The 15,471-nt window shown below is 45.2% G+C and overlaps 1 protein-coding gene across 4 annotated transcripts in view; it reads right to left on the bottom strand.

Moving 5' to 3' along the window:
• Nrp2 (neuropilin 2) overlaps positions 1–15,471 on the bottom strand; it is a 125,538-nt gene that overhangs the window by 65,682 nt on the left and 44,385 nt on the right. For all 4 annotated transcript variants that reach the window (XM_048344898.1, XM_048344897.1, XM_048344899.1 and 1 more), the window contains exons 5-7: positions 15,015–15,170; positions 13,088–13,257; positions 10,983–11,138 (exon numbers count right to left, since the gene is read on the bottom strand). In XM_048344898.1, coding sequence (XP_048200855.1) covers positions 10,983–11,138; positions 13,088–13,257; positions 15,015–15,170 — 482 coding nt within the window. The remainder of the gene's footprint in view (positions 1–10,982; positions 11,139–13,087; positions 13,258–15,014; positions 15,171–15,471) is intronic.

Raw genomic sequence — 15,471 nt, forward strand, 5'->3', positions numbered from 1 at the left:
GTTCAGGCTTCTCCATCCCTGGGATGGAAGGAAGCTTCTTGGCCTCCAATTATTCCTCATGTTACCAAGTCCAGTTCCTTACTGTTTGTTTGTTTGTTTGCTCTTGACCTTGTCCTCATACCCGCCCTCTGTGCTCTAGACTTTTCACTGAAGGAGCACCACATTCTTCAAATTCCCATACACTTCTCACTCTGAGTATAGCAGAGTGAAAAAAAGAAAGAAAGAAAGAAAGAAAGAAAGAAAGAAAGAAAGAAAGAAAGAAAGAAAGAAAGAAAGAAAGGAAGAAAGAAAGAAAGAAAGAAAGAAGACAAAACTCCATCAGAAGCCAGGAACCATATGCCTGTAATCCTAACTCTTGAAAGGCTGAGAGCTGAGGATCAGGGTTCAGAGCCCACAGGAACAGACAAATCCTTAAGATTCTTACCTCCAATTAAGCAGCAAAAACCAAGCTGGAATGGAGAAAGCTGAGTGTGAAAGAGCATAAGGCCCTCAGTTCAAATCCCAGTATCAGCAGGAAGAACCAAACCAAACCAAAAAAGGCCAGGTGATAGGCTCAATATATTGCTAACTGGCTCATAAGGTGAGCAAATACCTCTAGCCCCACCCCCACCCCAATTTCTTCCTTTGCTAAAAGAGGGGATTTCCTGAGTTGATTTTCAGGTCCTCTTTGCCCTCAAGATTCTAAGCCTCTCTCTGTGAGTGTTTTGTAGTTTGAAGTCCTCCAAGAGTATCCACTTTGTAACAGGGCATTTTAGTTGCCTATTGTCCTTTATAGCTTAAGTGCTTTTATGGACAAGTGTGGATTTTTTAATACACTTTCAATAGCATCCAGAACACATAGTAAGTGCTCCATTCACAGGGAGAATACACCTTGTTGATGTGTTGGTTCAATAACAGTTCAAATTATTAATAACCAAGAGTAATGAATAACAATGCCTCAGTCCTTACATATTCTCTCACCCAAAGTGCAATTTATGAAAATCCATTTTTAATGAAATATTAAGTAGTTTCTATTTCTCCTGACCCAATGGATTTACAAGGTCTCTATTTTTCTCTCTGCACCTCCCCTATTTATAGCTGGTAAATGCTATCATATATTATACATCTTTATGACTTTTCCAATGCTTCTGTGGTTTTAGAATCACCCTTCATATGTTTTCTGATCAAATTCTCTAAGATGGATTCTTGGCTTCCAGTCTGGCCATTGCTAGATAAGGGGTTGTGTACCTGGAAAATGATGCCAGGAAATTGGTTTTATTCCCTATTCTCTGCCGACTCACTGAATTACTATAGGCAAATCAATAAGGCTTAGATACCCTGGCTTCTTCTTCAGGAAAATAAAGGCACTAAAGTTTACCAGGTCTTGCTGGCTCCATTGCCAGGCTAAATTTTGGAATGGAAGGAGCTAAGTCACAAATAAATGGGTCTTTGGATAATTAGGAGAGTTCAAGTTCAGAAAGTCACTGATTCCCAAGTCTCACCTTGAGACACCAAATTTTCAGGTTGTAAACTTTTCGGTGATATGTTCATAATGCTGTGAAAAATCAGTGGATTCTTCACATATGTTTAGAGAAGCACATATCAAATATAACTACCTAATTTTAACATCTGTTTTAAAAGCTGGATATTGTAGAAGGTACACATTTTTAAAATCCATTATAAGAGAAGAATATTCATATGGTTGCTTTACTCCCTACAACACAATGAGGAATATGTTTTCTGACCCTCATTTTCTTAGAATAGTGTGTATTATATATTATATTTGAATGATTACATATTTGCATGGGTACATTGTTAAGTTGAACATAAAGACTTCTTAAGTGTATCTCAGCAAACCAAGTTTTTTGTGTTTTTTTTTTTTTTAAAACAAAACACCAATTCAGGGAACAAAATGGTTCAGATAATCTGTTTGGTGCCTCACTAAATTCTGAACATAATCCAACATTTTCCAATTGATTCTTGAGACCTTTGTTTTATTTTCAGGAAGACAGAATCTGAAAATCAGTAGCATTTCATGGATTTTTTGATTTGCACCTCTGGAGGAAGGGGAGGCACCTGCCAAGTAAATCAGCTGCCTTTCAATAACACAGTTTGTCTATTATCTACACCCCTGGAAAGATAGCCAGGAAAAGACAATCCTCATGTGTTGACCAAGCCCCAGAGTCCACAGGCATAGTGTATTGGGCTACATAATACAATGTTAAAGCAATAATAATACAAAAGCTTTCTTTTAGTGGTTGGTACTGGGGTTTTATGCTTATTCCACAAGCACTCTACTTCTTGAGCCACATCTCTAGTCCTTTTTGATTTAGTGTGTTTTCAGAGGATCTTGCACTTTTACACATGTGGCTTTGTTACTGTAATTTTCCTATGTCGTCCTACTAACTGGGGTTATAGGCATATAACACCATACCTGGCCTTATTTTATATGTTTGTTACATATATAATAAGACATATCTAGCTGACAACATCACTAAAGGCTTTTCACATATTTCCCTTTATTTCTCGCCCATGTTTAGTCCCAGTCACCTCTCTTTTAGCTAACTTGCCTTAAATCTTCTTTGAGTGTCAGGCAGTGACATTGACCTTGCTAGAAACAGTGTGCACTGTGGCCTGCCTACCTTCTGCCTAGTTGAAATCTATTCCAGGATGGAGAGGTTACTACATGCCTGCTTCAAAGGCCAATGAGAAGATTCTGGCAAAGTGTTTGAGCTCCTTGGAGTAGAAACCCAGCACAATAGCAGGCACTACCTGATAGTTTAGCCTTCCTAAAGGAAGTGGGCCCACTGGTAGATGGATGCAGTGTCTCCTCATGTGTGCTGCTGCCTCTGATCTGAATAAGGCTCTGCCTTCTGCCTACACATGCCTACACTTTCTATGGTGTGACTTGCTGTTCACGTCTATCATGCTGTAAATATCTGGACTCTCCTGGCTCCAGGGACCACAAAGAAAGCAGGATAAAACTTTTCAAAGCCAACATCATACTGGAGCCCCGAGGTAGAAATTGTGCATAAGATGTTCTTCTCTTTTGCCTGTTTTTTTTTTTTTTTTTTTTGCCAGTCCTGGGGCTTGGACTCAGGGCCTGAGCATATATGTGGTGCTGGGGAATTGAACCCAGGGCTTCATGTATACAAGGCAAGTACTCATGCCACTAGGCCATATTCCCAGCCCTGCCTGTTTTTTTTTCTTCTCCTTAAAATAAATATTTCTCTCCATTAATAAATGTTTCATTGCTTCCAAAGTTCTCCTTTGCAATCTGCTTGGTCACAAATACTCAAGGAGGAAGAGAACAAAGCAGACAGAAAGGAAGGGAGGTAGGAGCAGGAGGAGCGGGAGGAAACTGGGAGAGTGCCATTGTGGTTAGAAAATGAGGCTCAGCTACAACTACACCAACTCATCCTGAGGCTGGACCCGAGCCTGTCTTCCCCCTGCCACTCTTTCCCTTGCATTTTCTCTAAAACCAGCCACCAGGTCTACACATAAAAATAAATTGTTAATCAATGAATGCCATCCTGTTTAATTAATTTGTCGTACCAAACAGGCAAGGTAGGGGGAGGGGGGGCACTGCCCTGGGGGAATGATGTGAAGGTAATGGCCTTTTTTTCCCCTCCCTGTTTGTAAATCATGGTCTTGACATTTCTCTCTTAAAACTCCTCCTAAAAGACTATTTAAAAAAATTTTTAAGCAGCCTTCATTCTAGTGGATGTTGGAACTTAGCCAGATGCAGAGTCAGAGTCAGGAGTGTGTGTGTGTGTGTGTGTGTGTGTGTGTGTGTGTGTACAGAGGAGGGAGAGAAAGAATCTGAGGGTGGGGGATGGGGCAAGCAAAGAAGCTCCCCAACAACCAAATGTTCATTTATGACTCTGATGACCTCTGCTCTCCTCCTTTACTTTTCGGGGCTGTTTTTGTCATCAGGCAGTTTTCCTGTCACAAAAGAGGAGACAGAGGAGCAGGCGTTTGGTTCTGGGGGTGGAGGTGGGTGGGAAGTGCGCATCCCCATCTGTGTGGGCCTTGTGGGGCCATGAGATTTAATGCAGGATTATGTTACCCTATGGAGACACTGAGCCCTGGAACACAGCCTACTAACAGGATTAGGGTTTCAGGATTTGAGACAGGAAGCACTGGAGAGAAAAGAGGAGAAGACAGAGAAAAGAGAGGACAGGAGGAGATGGGGGGGAGGAGAGGAGAGGGGAAGAAAAAAGAGGAGAGGGGAGGGGAGGGGAAAAGGGGGGAAAAGAGGAGAGGGGAGGAGGAAAGGAGGGGTGAGGAGGGAAAGGGAGAAGAGAGGGAAGCAAGGAGTAGAGGGAATGGAATGGAAAGAGGGGAGGGGGAGAAGGGGAGGAGGGAAGAGGAGTGGAGGACAGGGATGGGGAAGGGAAGGGAGGGGAGGAGAAGAGGAAGAGAGGGGAAGAGAAGGTAGGAGAGGGGAGAAGAAGAGTACTGGGACTCAGGCTGGACTAGAGACTGGCTGGGGGGCAGAATAAATCACCAGATCAATGGGTGAGCTGGATGGGAACAGCCCATATCATCCAGGAAAGATAGGAAAAATGCAGATGGTTAGGTTGTCCCACCATAGCTGGGATAGCAGGTGGATACCATGTCCACCTTCCATTGAGAAAGATCTGTCTCATGGCCTTTTTGAGCTCACTGGAGTAGCGGCACACGCCTCCTATACAGCTATGATGACAGGCGTGTGCCACTACTCCAGGGGCTGGTTGAGAAGGTGTCTTACAAACTGCTTTGCCCCAGCTGGTCTTGAACAATAATTCTCCTGATTTCAGTCTCCCAATTTAGCTAGGAGGGCAAACATGAACCACTGGCATTCAGCTGCCGTTATACTTTTACCCAAGCCTTGATCTTCCTACCTCTGCATCCAGAGAAGCTAGGATTACAGGTGTGCAGTATGCCAAGCCTGGGGGATTTTTTGTTGATGTTGTTGTTGGTGTTTTTAAGGAGGTGCTTTTAATTCCCAAGTGGATAAAACAGAGCCACAGGAACGAGGTATGAAGTTCTGGAGTGTTCCCTCTACCCACACACCTCTCTGGTAGAATGTCTACAACCACATAGTAGGAAAGCCAGACAGAATATAACTATCCATCAGATAAGGCCTTTGTTTCAGTGCTTATCTAGGTTCGCTGTGGTTGGCCAAGGAATATATGTCAATCCCAGCAAAGTCATGGTGTCCTTCCTTGCCCTCTTTGGTGCTCTTTCCCAGTGGCCTGTGCACAACTGGGATCACAAGGAATTCCATATCAAAGACATCAGCGTCAGGAAGTCTGGCCTCATCTCTGGTGGCCATCAACACCCCTGGAGGCGAGGGGGGGCGGGGGGGGGTGGATGAAGCCAGCCATAGAAGCCTGACAGAGCAAAGGTCCAAGCATAGGTGTAATGAAATTTCCCCTCGAGCTTCCTAAATGGAGAGGCTAAAGGTCTGAGCTCATCCCATGGCAAATGGATATGGAGAAAACTTAATTACCGAGAGGGCACTGGATTCTTTCTCCGCCATTGTACTGGAGGAAGGAGCAAATGAATCGAGGGGCTTGGACTTAGAACAGGCATAGTATGCTCTTCAGAGCACAGAGGGCCACGGCTAGATGGTGCAATTGCATCTGTGGCTCCTGAAGGCTGATGCCTTTTACTGACTTGTGGCTTGAATCACTGTCCTCATCTTTACGTGACAAACAAAATAACTGCTTCAGAAGGAGTTAAGAAAGTGGGGGGGGGGGGAGGGGGACCTACCAGGAGATAAAACAAACAACTAAGGAAAAAACAATAAACCCCAAATTATTAATTGTACGAATAATTGTATCCCTAACAAAAGAATTAGGTTAGGAGGGGTGGTATTTATCTGAGGTAGCTCAAATGCAGGCCCATTAGATGCAGGGAAAACTGAATGACTTCTCATGGTCCCTTCCAGGCCTATGATTTTAAGAGGCAGATAAATATCCCATGGGGACCCTGTTACGTTCTAAATTGACAACTTGCTTCTGCTCGAGAACAGCTCTGTGGGTCTAATCCATTGATTGCATCCACAGAGAGCCTTCCATCTGAGCTCAGCAGGTGCCCTGCCAATAGCAGCAGAAGCAGCAGCACCATTCCATGGGAGGTGGGGGTGGGGAGAGGGTGTACTGAGACACCAGCCTGGGAAGAGAGATTCCCAAGGTCGCACAGTGTATGGCCTCAGAAGATCTGAAGACAAGACGTCAGTCATGTGCTCTTAGCTGTAGCTAGATGATTTGGTAGTTTGTTTTGTTTTTGTGCCAGTCCTGGGGCTTGAACTCAGGGCCTAAGCACTATCTTTGAGCTGTATCCACTCAAGGCTAGCACTCTACCACTTGAACCACAATACCACTTTGGGCTTTTTGGGTGGTAAATTTGAGATAAGACTCACTCAGACTTTGCCTGCTTGGGCTGGGTTTGAACCATGATCATCAGATTTCAACCACCTGAGTAACTAAGACTATAGGCATGAGCCACTTGTGCCCAACTGGAGTGAGGGTGGGGGTGTCTGGGTTTTTGGCACTACCCTTTCTTTCCAAGTCTGTAATTTAAAAATGATTTGTTTTAATTTAGGAAATAAATATAGACCAAACCATTTTTGAAGTGGAGTGTTTGTTTTGGAGGGATGTGGCCAAATCAAATAAATAGCAACTTCTTTCAACCCTCCATCCTCATGATTCTGTGATGAAGCCCAAATCCCCTCCACAAATGCTAGGCACGCCATCCAAGCAGTCGCCTTAAGATGTCCATTAGAAAGCAGGGACTCTAAGAAAACGGACACCTCTTAGCCCTTAGATGGTATCATCAGGAAGCTAATTTCCTTCTGGATGTGAGATGAGGAACAGGCCCAGGGAAGATAATGGAGAGTATCAGCTTAGAAAGCAAAGCCTGGTAGCCAGGAGCCTTTCCAGGGGAACTACAAGATTCCCTGTCCCGGGGGCAGCAGCAATTCCACAGTGACTGAAACGATGAAATCCTGAAGCAACTAGGTTGGTGCCTGAGGGTTGGCTGAGCTCCTTGGAGTCATCATTATAAATGAGCCTAGTGCATTCCCATCACCAGTTATTGAGTTAATTCTGAACATTGATGGGTTTTCCTGTACTCCTCTGTTCAACTTTCCATCCTTGTTTTGGCCATCAGAGTCTGCAGATTTTTTTTTGTTCCTATTTACCTCCTCTCCTCTCCTCTCCTCTCCTCTCCTCTCCTCTCCTCTCCTCTCCTCTCCTCTCCTCTCCTCCCTCCCTCTCCCTCCCCCTCCCCTCCCTCCCTCTCCCTCCCCTCCCCTCCCCTCCCCTCCCCTCCCCTCCCCTCCCCTCCCCTCCCCTCCCCTCCCCTCCCCTCCCCTCCCCTCCCCTCCCCTTTCCCTTCCTTTCCTTTCCAATAGATGAGAACATCCCAGACACACCATGACTAAGAGCAAGGTAACCAGAGCTATGCTTGGCAGGCATAGCTACCCACATTTCCAAAGAAGGAAAACTGAAGACAAGGCCTTTCTTTTACATGGGCTAGGACAATGCCCTCTGTCCCACTGTCTTGGTACCAGTTACAGCTCCATTCCTCAGGTACACTCTTCAGGCAGGCTCAATAGACCTGAATCTAAGACCTTGACCAAAACTTCATCCCTTCAAGCACTTCTATAGTTCTCCATACATATTTCTTGGCAATTGTGTACATGGTTGTGTCTGTAATGGCACAAACATACATGTGTCTATGTCTGGGATGTTAGTCATACAGCTGGTAAAACCCAAAGCAGTAGTTTCTGCTGTGGTTTCTGCAGAAATGTATGTGAAGTAATTTGTGTAATCTAAGGGAGCACGTGGCGGGATATGGGTTCCATCAAGGAGACCAGCTCTCCGCCTTGTGGTTATGCCATAAATATGCATAAGGAGGTCCCGCCCTGTATGAAAATCATAGGTTCCATATTGGTAGCATGTGGCCCTGGATAATAACTTGGAGATTTGCAAATGTGGCCTGCATAATCAGGACTCATTTTGCTAGGCGGATGCTGAAATCCCTGGCAACATTGTGATCAGGTTTCTCATAGGCAACCTCACTGATGATACCTGTTGGATAAAAAGTGGGTTCCTTCCTCTTCCATGCTTCCTATCAGGAAGAAGGAAATCACCCACCTCTAGGCTTAGACCTTGTCTCATCCAGTTTGGGCCCAAATTGCAAGGACTGTTTTGCAAGAAAGTAGCATAGCCCCCCCCCGTCAAATGTAAGCGCTCATTAATCTTGTTTTTCTCCCATTTCCCTAACTCCCTCATCTTTGATATGCTGCGCTGGTGTTGACAGTGACTAGGGAATTGGAATTGAACTTCCAAATTTCTGTCCCAAAACATCATAATGCCTTCTTCATTCCCTCCCCCTTGGACCCCAGAGCCAAACAGGCTGCCGCCTCCTTCTCTGCTCTACCCTCTTCCTTAGGTCTTGCTGTCTGAATTTCACTTTCAAACCCACCACACGGCCCTAGTTACCTTGGCACAGTGCCCAGCAACCCGAAGCCACAAAGGGAAACAGAGTGGCATTACCAGCACGGATGATCCCTGCTCCCCACTGCCCCCGGGCCCGCTCTCCAGCCTGCCTCCCGCTCATGCCATCAAGTCAAACAACAGCAGATTTGACAAATCTATTTGGCATGGTTCACTCCACTAGTTCAACTCCAGCAGCCATGAATGCTGTGTGGGAGCACCCTGAGCAGCGCAGAATCCACCCATTGAACACAGACGTGAGGGAGACCTGCTGATGAAGGGCAGCGAAGAGCATCCATGCAGAAGAGAGAGGGAAAGTCAGTTGGCTGGCTGCCCGCATGCGCAGTGGAGTAAGGGAGCTCTGGGCCTAGGACAATGCCTAATTGGCAAGCTTTTCATTTCTTTGCCTCTTTCTAAGTAGCAGTGGGATGAATTTCTCCAAGGGGAAAAGAGGGCTTTTCCTCTGCTCTAGTGTCCTGTATGTGGGTAAAACCAATTCTCTAAAACAAAACAGAACAACAACAACAACAACACCCCATTATCCATTAGCTACTGGGAAAGAAACTTAGCCAAGGGTGGAAAGAAAAGGCAAAAGAGAGAGAATATATTCAATATGAAAACATTGAGAAAGACAAGATTCTGCAACCAGACAGCTAAATGCAATTCTCAGGAATATCTTCCCTGCAGAATGAATACCAGGGATAAAGCCAGGAGGACAGCATTCTATCAAAATGTGCAGTGCTAAGGTATTTCCAAAAGGAGATTTCCTACAAATGGTGTTTTAAATAGCATCCCGGTCCATCTGTGTGCTTTTAAAATCAGCTTATGCTACAGTATCCCCCTGGCCAGTGCTGCTTAGTCATTGAGCCTGGACAGGGAGACAGTCAGGTGAGCTTCCTCCTCCCAAAGGACCCACTGCAACCCAGCTGCTGGCTTTTACCCACTAGCCAAGCTTCCGGTTCCATTACTTCTTCAAGAAATGGTGGATGGAGAGAGTGGGAAAGAAGCGGGGTAATATGAGGACTCAGCCCCAGGATTTCCTGGCCCCAGTGCCAGTTTAGCTACCACTCCTGACTGGTGTGGCCACTTTCCCTGAAACCAAGTCCATGGGAAGCCATACCTCCCTGACCCATGTGTTGAGACTGGGGTGTCATTGCATTGCTAAGCACCTTACTTCCTTGACTGGGAAGATGAGGGGGGAAATGTGTCTGTGTGTGAGAGACACCTGGTAATATCTAGAAACGGTGGTTTTCATATGAATGGTTCCATGTTACTATGGAGAGTTAAAGTGTGTGTGTGTGTGTGTGTGTGTGTGTGTGTGTATGTGTGTGTATCGGCGTGTGTGTGTTAATCAGCTCCTTTAAAAATTCACATTTCCTGAGTGGGGCTTGCCAATACAATTGGGCAGGAGTTTCTGGGTGTAAGTCTGGAATCTGGTTGTGTCTGCTGTCCTAGAACAAGCTTCCCGGGGGCAGTCACATGATCTAAGGAGACTCCCTTTTGGAAAAGCCTTTTGACAGCATATGCCTTCTATTGATAACACAACTGAACAGACCAGAGCTAATGGAACTGTAGCACAGAAGAAAGAAAAAAAAGATGGCCCCAATTTCCTCACTCCTGATTCCTTCCCCAGGAAGGATGAGCAGCCTTTAGTAGTTCCCAAGATATCACACTTACTTTCCTGACCTGAGAGTCAGCCACAGCCTATAGTGTCTACCCCGACCTGTGATGTCATCCCACAGTCCCTGGCCCTACCCAGGTGAGACACTGGCTGTTTCTAATGAACCTTCCCTAGGGTGAATGCGAAGTACAAGCAGCACATCACCAGCTGCAGACCCAGAATGCCAAGTGCTTATGGAAGCCTAGTGCCAGACGCTCATCTCTGTGTTCCACAAAAGCCCCACAGTACCCACACCGACCACACCTCTGGGAGGCTCAGACACTGAAGGCACCAGCCCAGAGCACTCAATACCTGGCTGCTAAGCATGATTGCTGGTTCAGATCCATCCCTGACACATCCCTGACACTTCTCATTATTTATTGTCCTCTTTCTTCTCTGGGACATTGTGATTCCCTCTCAGGATTTGTGCCTTTTCATTTGCAGACCTCGGCAACTCCTGAACGGCATTTTCATGTGGTTTTGTGATTGTTAACCCAGCATGGGGAAAGGACTCAGGCCACAAAGGCTCAATGAATCCTGTGTGGGGAGACATGGACAGCAAACACATTTTTTCCTACATTTGTAGTCAAAGAACACTCCCCACCTTTCTCAGTTTCTCCCCTTCTCCTGTGCAAGATGCAACAGCAGCCAGACTGTCAGAGAAATGGTGTTTTCCAATCACTTTAGCATAAGAGAAATTTTTCAGGCCCAGCTGTCCTTTGCCTCTGTCTGTTCTGTGAACCTCATTAAACACATCTTTCTCTCTTGTGTGGGGCTAAGTAGAATGAAGCCCCTCTTATCTCACTCATCTGTGATCCTTCAGCTCCTCTGAGGTAAGGAAGTGGATTTACCTTGTGGTTTTTGCCATGCCGGTACACCATCCAGTCTTCCCCATTAGTGCTGACCTCCAGCTTGTAGGATTTGACATAGTAGCCATTCTGGGTTTCCCTGGAAATTGCTCCCTGGGTTGCAATGGCTGTGAGCATGGTTAGGAAGCGCAGGTCCACCTGGAGGAGAGAAGACAAGGAGTAAGGGGACCACCATTCCCAATGCCCTTCCGAGCACCATCTGGATCTTCCTGCAAATAACGATGGTCATACAAAGCTTACAATCTGGTTGTGTGATTCATGAGATGGATTAATAATTAGTATCAGTTTGCAATTCCATTTGGGCAATTAAACTTGGTTTGTTTGACATCAGAAAGGACACCTTGAACACAGAATTTGATTTTACTCCCTTTGTGGTTTTTAAAAAAAATATGAATAGACAATATTCAAATTATCCTATCAAACACCTAGAATTACAATCCTTCCTTATTCAACCATGGGACTGAGAAATTACATGTTGTCTTCAAGAAGGGATGGATGGATAAATCTACTCCACTCCACTCCAGTCCAATGTTAATCCAATTCACTTAGAATGTCTTGGTTGCAAAAGTCACAGCTCATCATTGTCTCCACTCCTCTCTCTCTCTCTCTCTCTCTTTCTCTCTCTCTCTCTCTCTCCATTGTGTCTTTAGTTGCTTAGGTCATCAAGAGGTCAAAGGGCATGCAAAATCTGCCCAAGCAATTAGGCTTATGCACCAAGTTCTGACCTTTTACTCTACAAAGGAGGACCGCCCACATTCTGAGCTACCTCCCCTCATAATGCCAAAGTCATTTGGAAATTGCTGGACATTGTTCCTTTGTTGGAATGGGGCTTCTTAATGGCAATCTCCATGTGACCAAAATTTAGCTTGTGCACATTGGTAAAAGTCAATTTAGTAAGCACTATTGGTTACTTAATATGTGCAATGCATCATAAATCATTCAAAAGAGAGTGCAGTATTACCTATGTATACAAGAATCAGATGGATAGCAATGCTAAAAAGTCAGTGATTAAGAACCAAAAATAAGGCATATTGTCAATGGAGTGCCAATTACAAAGAACTTTCTGGACGTTTTTCAAGATGAAAAGATATCTGGAGAGGAATGACAGTGACAAATGGTTGTAGGTTGTCCTGTTAGATCCTTCATAGCTCCCTGGGGTTTCTAAGTAGTCTCTGACCCTTTCCTGCTGTCTGCTCTGTAGTGTCCTTCTTAGAGCAAGGGTCGCTGTGTCACATCACAGCTAGGACAATCTTGTCACTGGGTCACCAGGCTGTCTGCGTGGGTCTAAAAGCAGACTTTGGTATAGAACTAGCTGCTTCCTCTTCCCCTGTTTACTTCTTCCCAGGGGACAAGAACTGGACCTGTCTGCAGTGCAGGAGATTACACCACATGAGCTGCAAGACTTGCTCAGGAAGAAAGCAAACAATAGTCTGAAAAGACTCTGCAGAGCATCTGGGCAACTGGAGTTTCATTCCCCGCAGTGACATTCTCCCATGTGTTCTTCTGATAGCTAAGTATAAAACCTTCCTGGCAGAGCTCTCTCTAAACAGCAAAGATCAGAAGAAGTTGCCACAGACAGCTAGCACCCAACAAACCTGCCCTTAGGAAAATGCTCCCCCTTCCACATCTCTGATGCCCCCTCTGTGCCAAGAATGAGGAGGATCTGGAATTATTTATAGAATGTTCCCTGGATACTGATAGAGCAAACAGCATCCCAGCCAAACAACTTCTTCCAAGCCCATTAGTCTCCACAGGGACACGAACAAGGACCTACTTACTCATCAATTTATTCCAAGACAGAATACAGCACAGTGCCTGGTATAGTCTTTTTGGCGTATGTGTATGTGTGTGAGTGTGCACATGTGTGCATGCATGTGTGTATATATATATACATGTGTGTATATATATTTAGGTATATACACATATATATGTATATATATGCACACATACATATATATTTAGGTAAGGGGATGAAAGAGTGACTAGAATTCTCATGTATGCTGTATTGTGGTATGTCCTTTATTCAATTCTATTGAGAGTCAGATCACTGCCCCACCAACACATGTCCCTGGTATCTGAGTAACTACCTGAAGATACTCTTTGTTGGAATCCAAGTTGGGGGTCCAGCCATTGTCATCACCATGGAGCCGGCTCTGTTGAGGGGTCCACCTTCCATCTGAGTAAGTAGATGAGGCGCTGATTTGCTCATTAGCAATCCGGCCAGACTCCATTCCCAGGGGAACATTGCACTGAAAGTCTGACAGAGTGAAGAAAGTTAAGGGGCAGAGTTAGGCATTTCAACCTCAAACCCTTGGGTCCCTCAAAACACTGCCTGATTCTAGGGACAAGTCCTTGCAGGCACTCTCTCAACTTAAGAACCCCAATTATACAATCACATAAACACACACACACACACACACACACACACACACACACACGCCCCAAACAAAACTATACCATGCCACAGAACCCAACAACCCCTCTGGCTCTGAAACTCAATTGGGCCTAGAAAGGAATCAGATGATGGATTAATAAGAATCATCATACAAATTAAAAATACTATCAAAAACATAATAACTGTTCCTGCTTCAGGCTACGGATGCTCTCAGATGCCAGATGCACACCGGCAACACAGGTGAACACGAGCTAGATTGGTGGCAATTTGGGTGGGCTGATCCATCCTGGGGAGCCTCCTTTATTAACACATACCCAGGAGGCACATTTGCATTTCTGTCTCTCTTCTACCCAACTGTCTCGTGCATTCTGGCACAGAATGTAGACATTACAAAGCATAAAGGCCTGTTTGGGGGGTGGGGGACCTCTCTGGGAACACAAGTGTTTCATACTGTACTCCCCTATACCGTCTGGGTACACAGACCCAGAAAGCCCCTACTCTGGCCTCAGTGATATTGCTGTTCTCTCTCTGGACATTGGGGATGTGGGTCAGTATCTGCATATGCGCATGTTTGATATGGACCAGCCATCTTTTGCAGGTATCTGTTTATCTCTGTGACTGCACTGGCCATTTAAAGAACGTGCTATAGTTTGCCATGCTGTTTCTTGAGTAATTCAGTCTTTCATGAACTCTGTGATGAAGACATAACAAAGCAAACCCCAGAGCAGAACCAAGACACTTTCCAGTAAGTGGGCCAGGTTGCCATGTCTGTAGTTACATAGGTAGTGAGATGTCTGCAACTCTAGAAGGGTTCTTCAGCTCTCACCATCCTTAAATTACTTCTTTCTTCTTTCCAGGGATCATCTGGGTTTCTAAGAAGATGTGGGCACACGCCTGAAGCATGTGGCTAAGAGCAGCTAGGTTGAAGGTAGAACTCAGGACTAGAGATGGTATCCTGGGCTGCAGGCTCCATGACAGCCTGGGCCAGAACAGTTAGTTTTCAATGCTTTGCACAGAGCTTGAAAAACTGTATTTCATATAAGTGTGACATGGACCATCCAAGTAGTTATATAGTCTAGCTAGAGAAACCCTACTCAGGGTCACAGCTTCATGTCAAAATACATATATACAGAAATGCTTAGAAGGGCTCATTTTGTGATGACAGCTTCTGAAGTTTGGGGTACGGGGACAATGGTCCCAGTCTTAAATGTTAGACTTTCTATAGATCATCCTAACTACTCTCCTTTCTATTCATAGATGAGAGGATGGGGGACTGAGTAGTTCCAGACTTTCCCTAGAAACAATAAAATCTGGGGAAATCGATATGTAGATGACAGATAGATAGATAGATGATAGATAGTAGAGTCAGGTAAGTTGGTAGGTAGGTAGGTAAGTAGGTGGATAGATTAGTTGATTTCCTGAAATGAGCAGTGAGATGGATACTGATCTTTTGTCATTGAACTCTGCCTGGCAGGAGGACATGGCACTCATCTCTGAACTTAGGAGGCCACCATGTTTGTCATGTTGCCATCTCCTGTTACAGTGGCTAGCCCTTCTCCTGTACCCACTCCTGGCCCTGGTGGGAGGACAGAGAAGAGGTTCCCCAAGGGCCAGCTTACTCTCTAGTGGCTCTTGGTGGACCAGGTAGTAACGTGCAGAGAAGCCATCCTTGGCCACCGCCATGTCCGTGTGGAAGGTCAGGGAGAGGATCCCCATGGACGAGCGGAGCTCAGAAGGTGTTCTGGTTCCACAGTACCTGCCGATTAGGGGGCCAACTGCACAGACAAGACAAAGGCAAGTTACCAGTCAAGGGGATTCCAAACTTAGTTTTCAATGCATTCTTCCACCCACCCTACCATGACACGATGCTTCATCAAGCATCACTGCGTGTGCCTGGCCATAAAAACCAAAGACGTGCTTTCAAAAGGATGTTAAGTATTTTTCCTGTACATTAAAAAGTACTTTCACTGAGCTGGCTTCATTCTGTTCTTCTAGCCCTGGGAGATGGGCCAGAAAGGTATCATTATCATACCTGATCTGCAGAGGAAGAAATTGAATTTCAGATGGGTCATCTAA

This window comes from Perognathus longimembris, chromosome 4, assembly GCF_023159225.1.
Source record: "Perognathus longimembris pacificus isolate PPM17 chromosome 4, ASM2315922v1, whole genome shotgun sequence".
NCBI classification, from domain to species: Eukaryota; Metazoa; Chordata; class Mammalia; order Rodentia; family Heteromyidae; genus Perognathus; species Perognathus longimembris.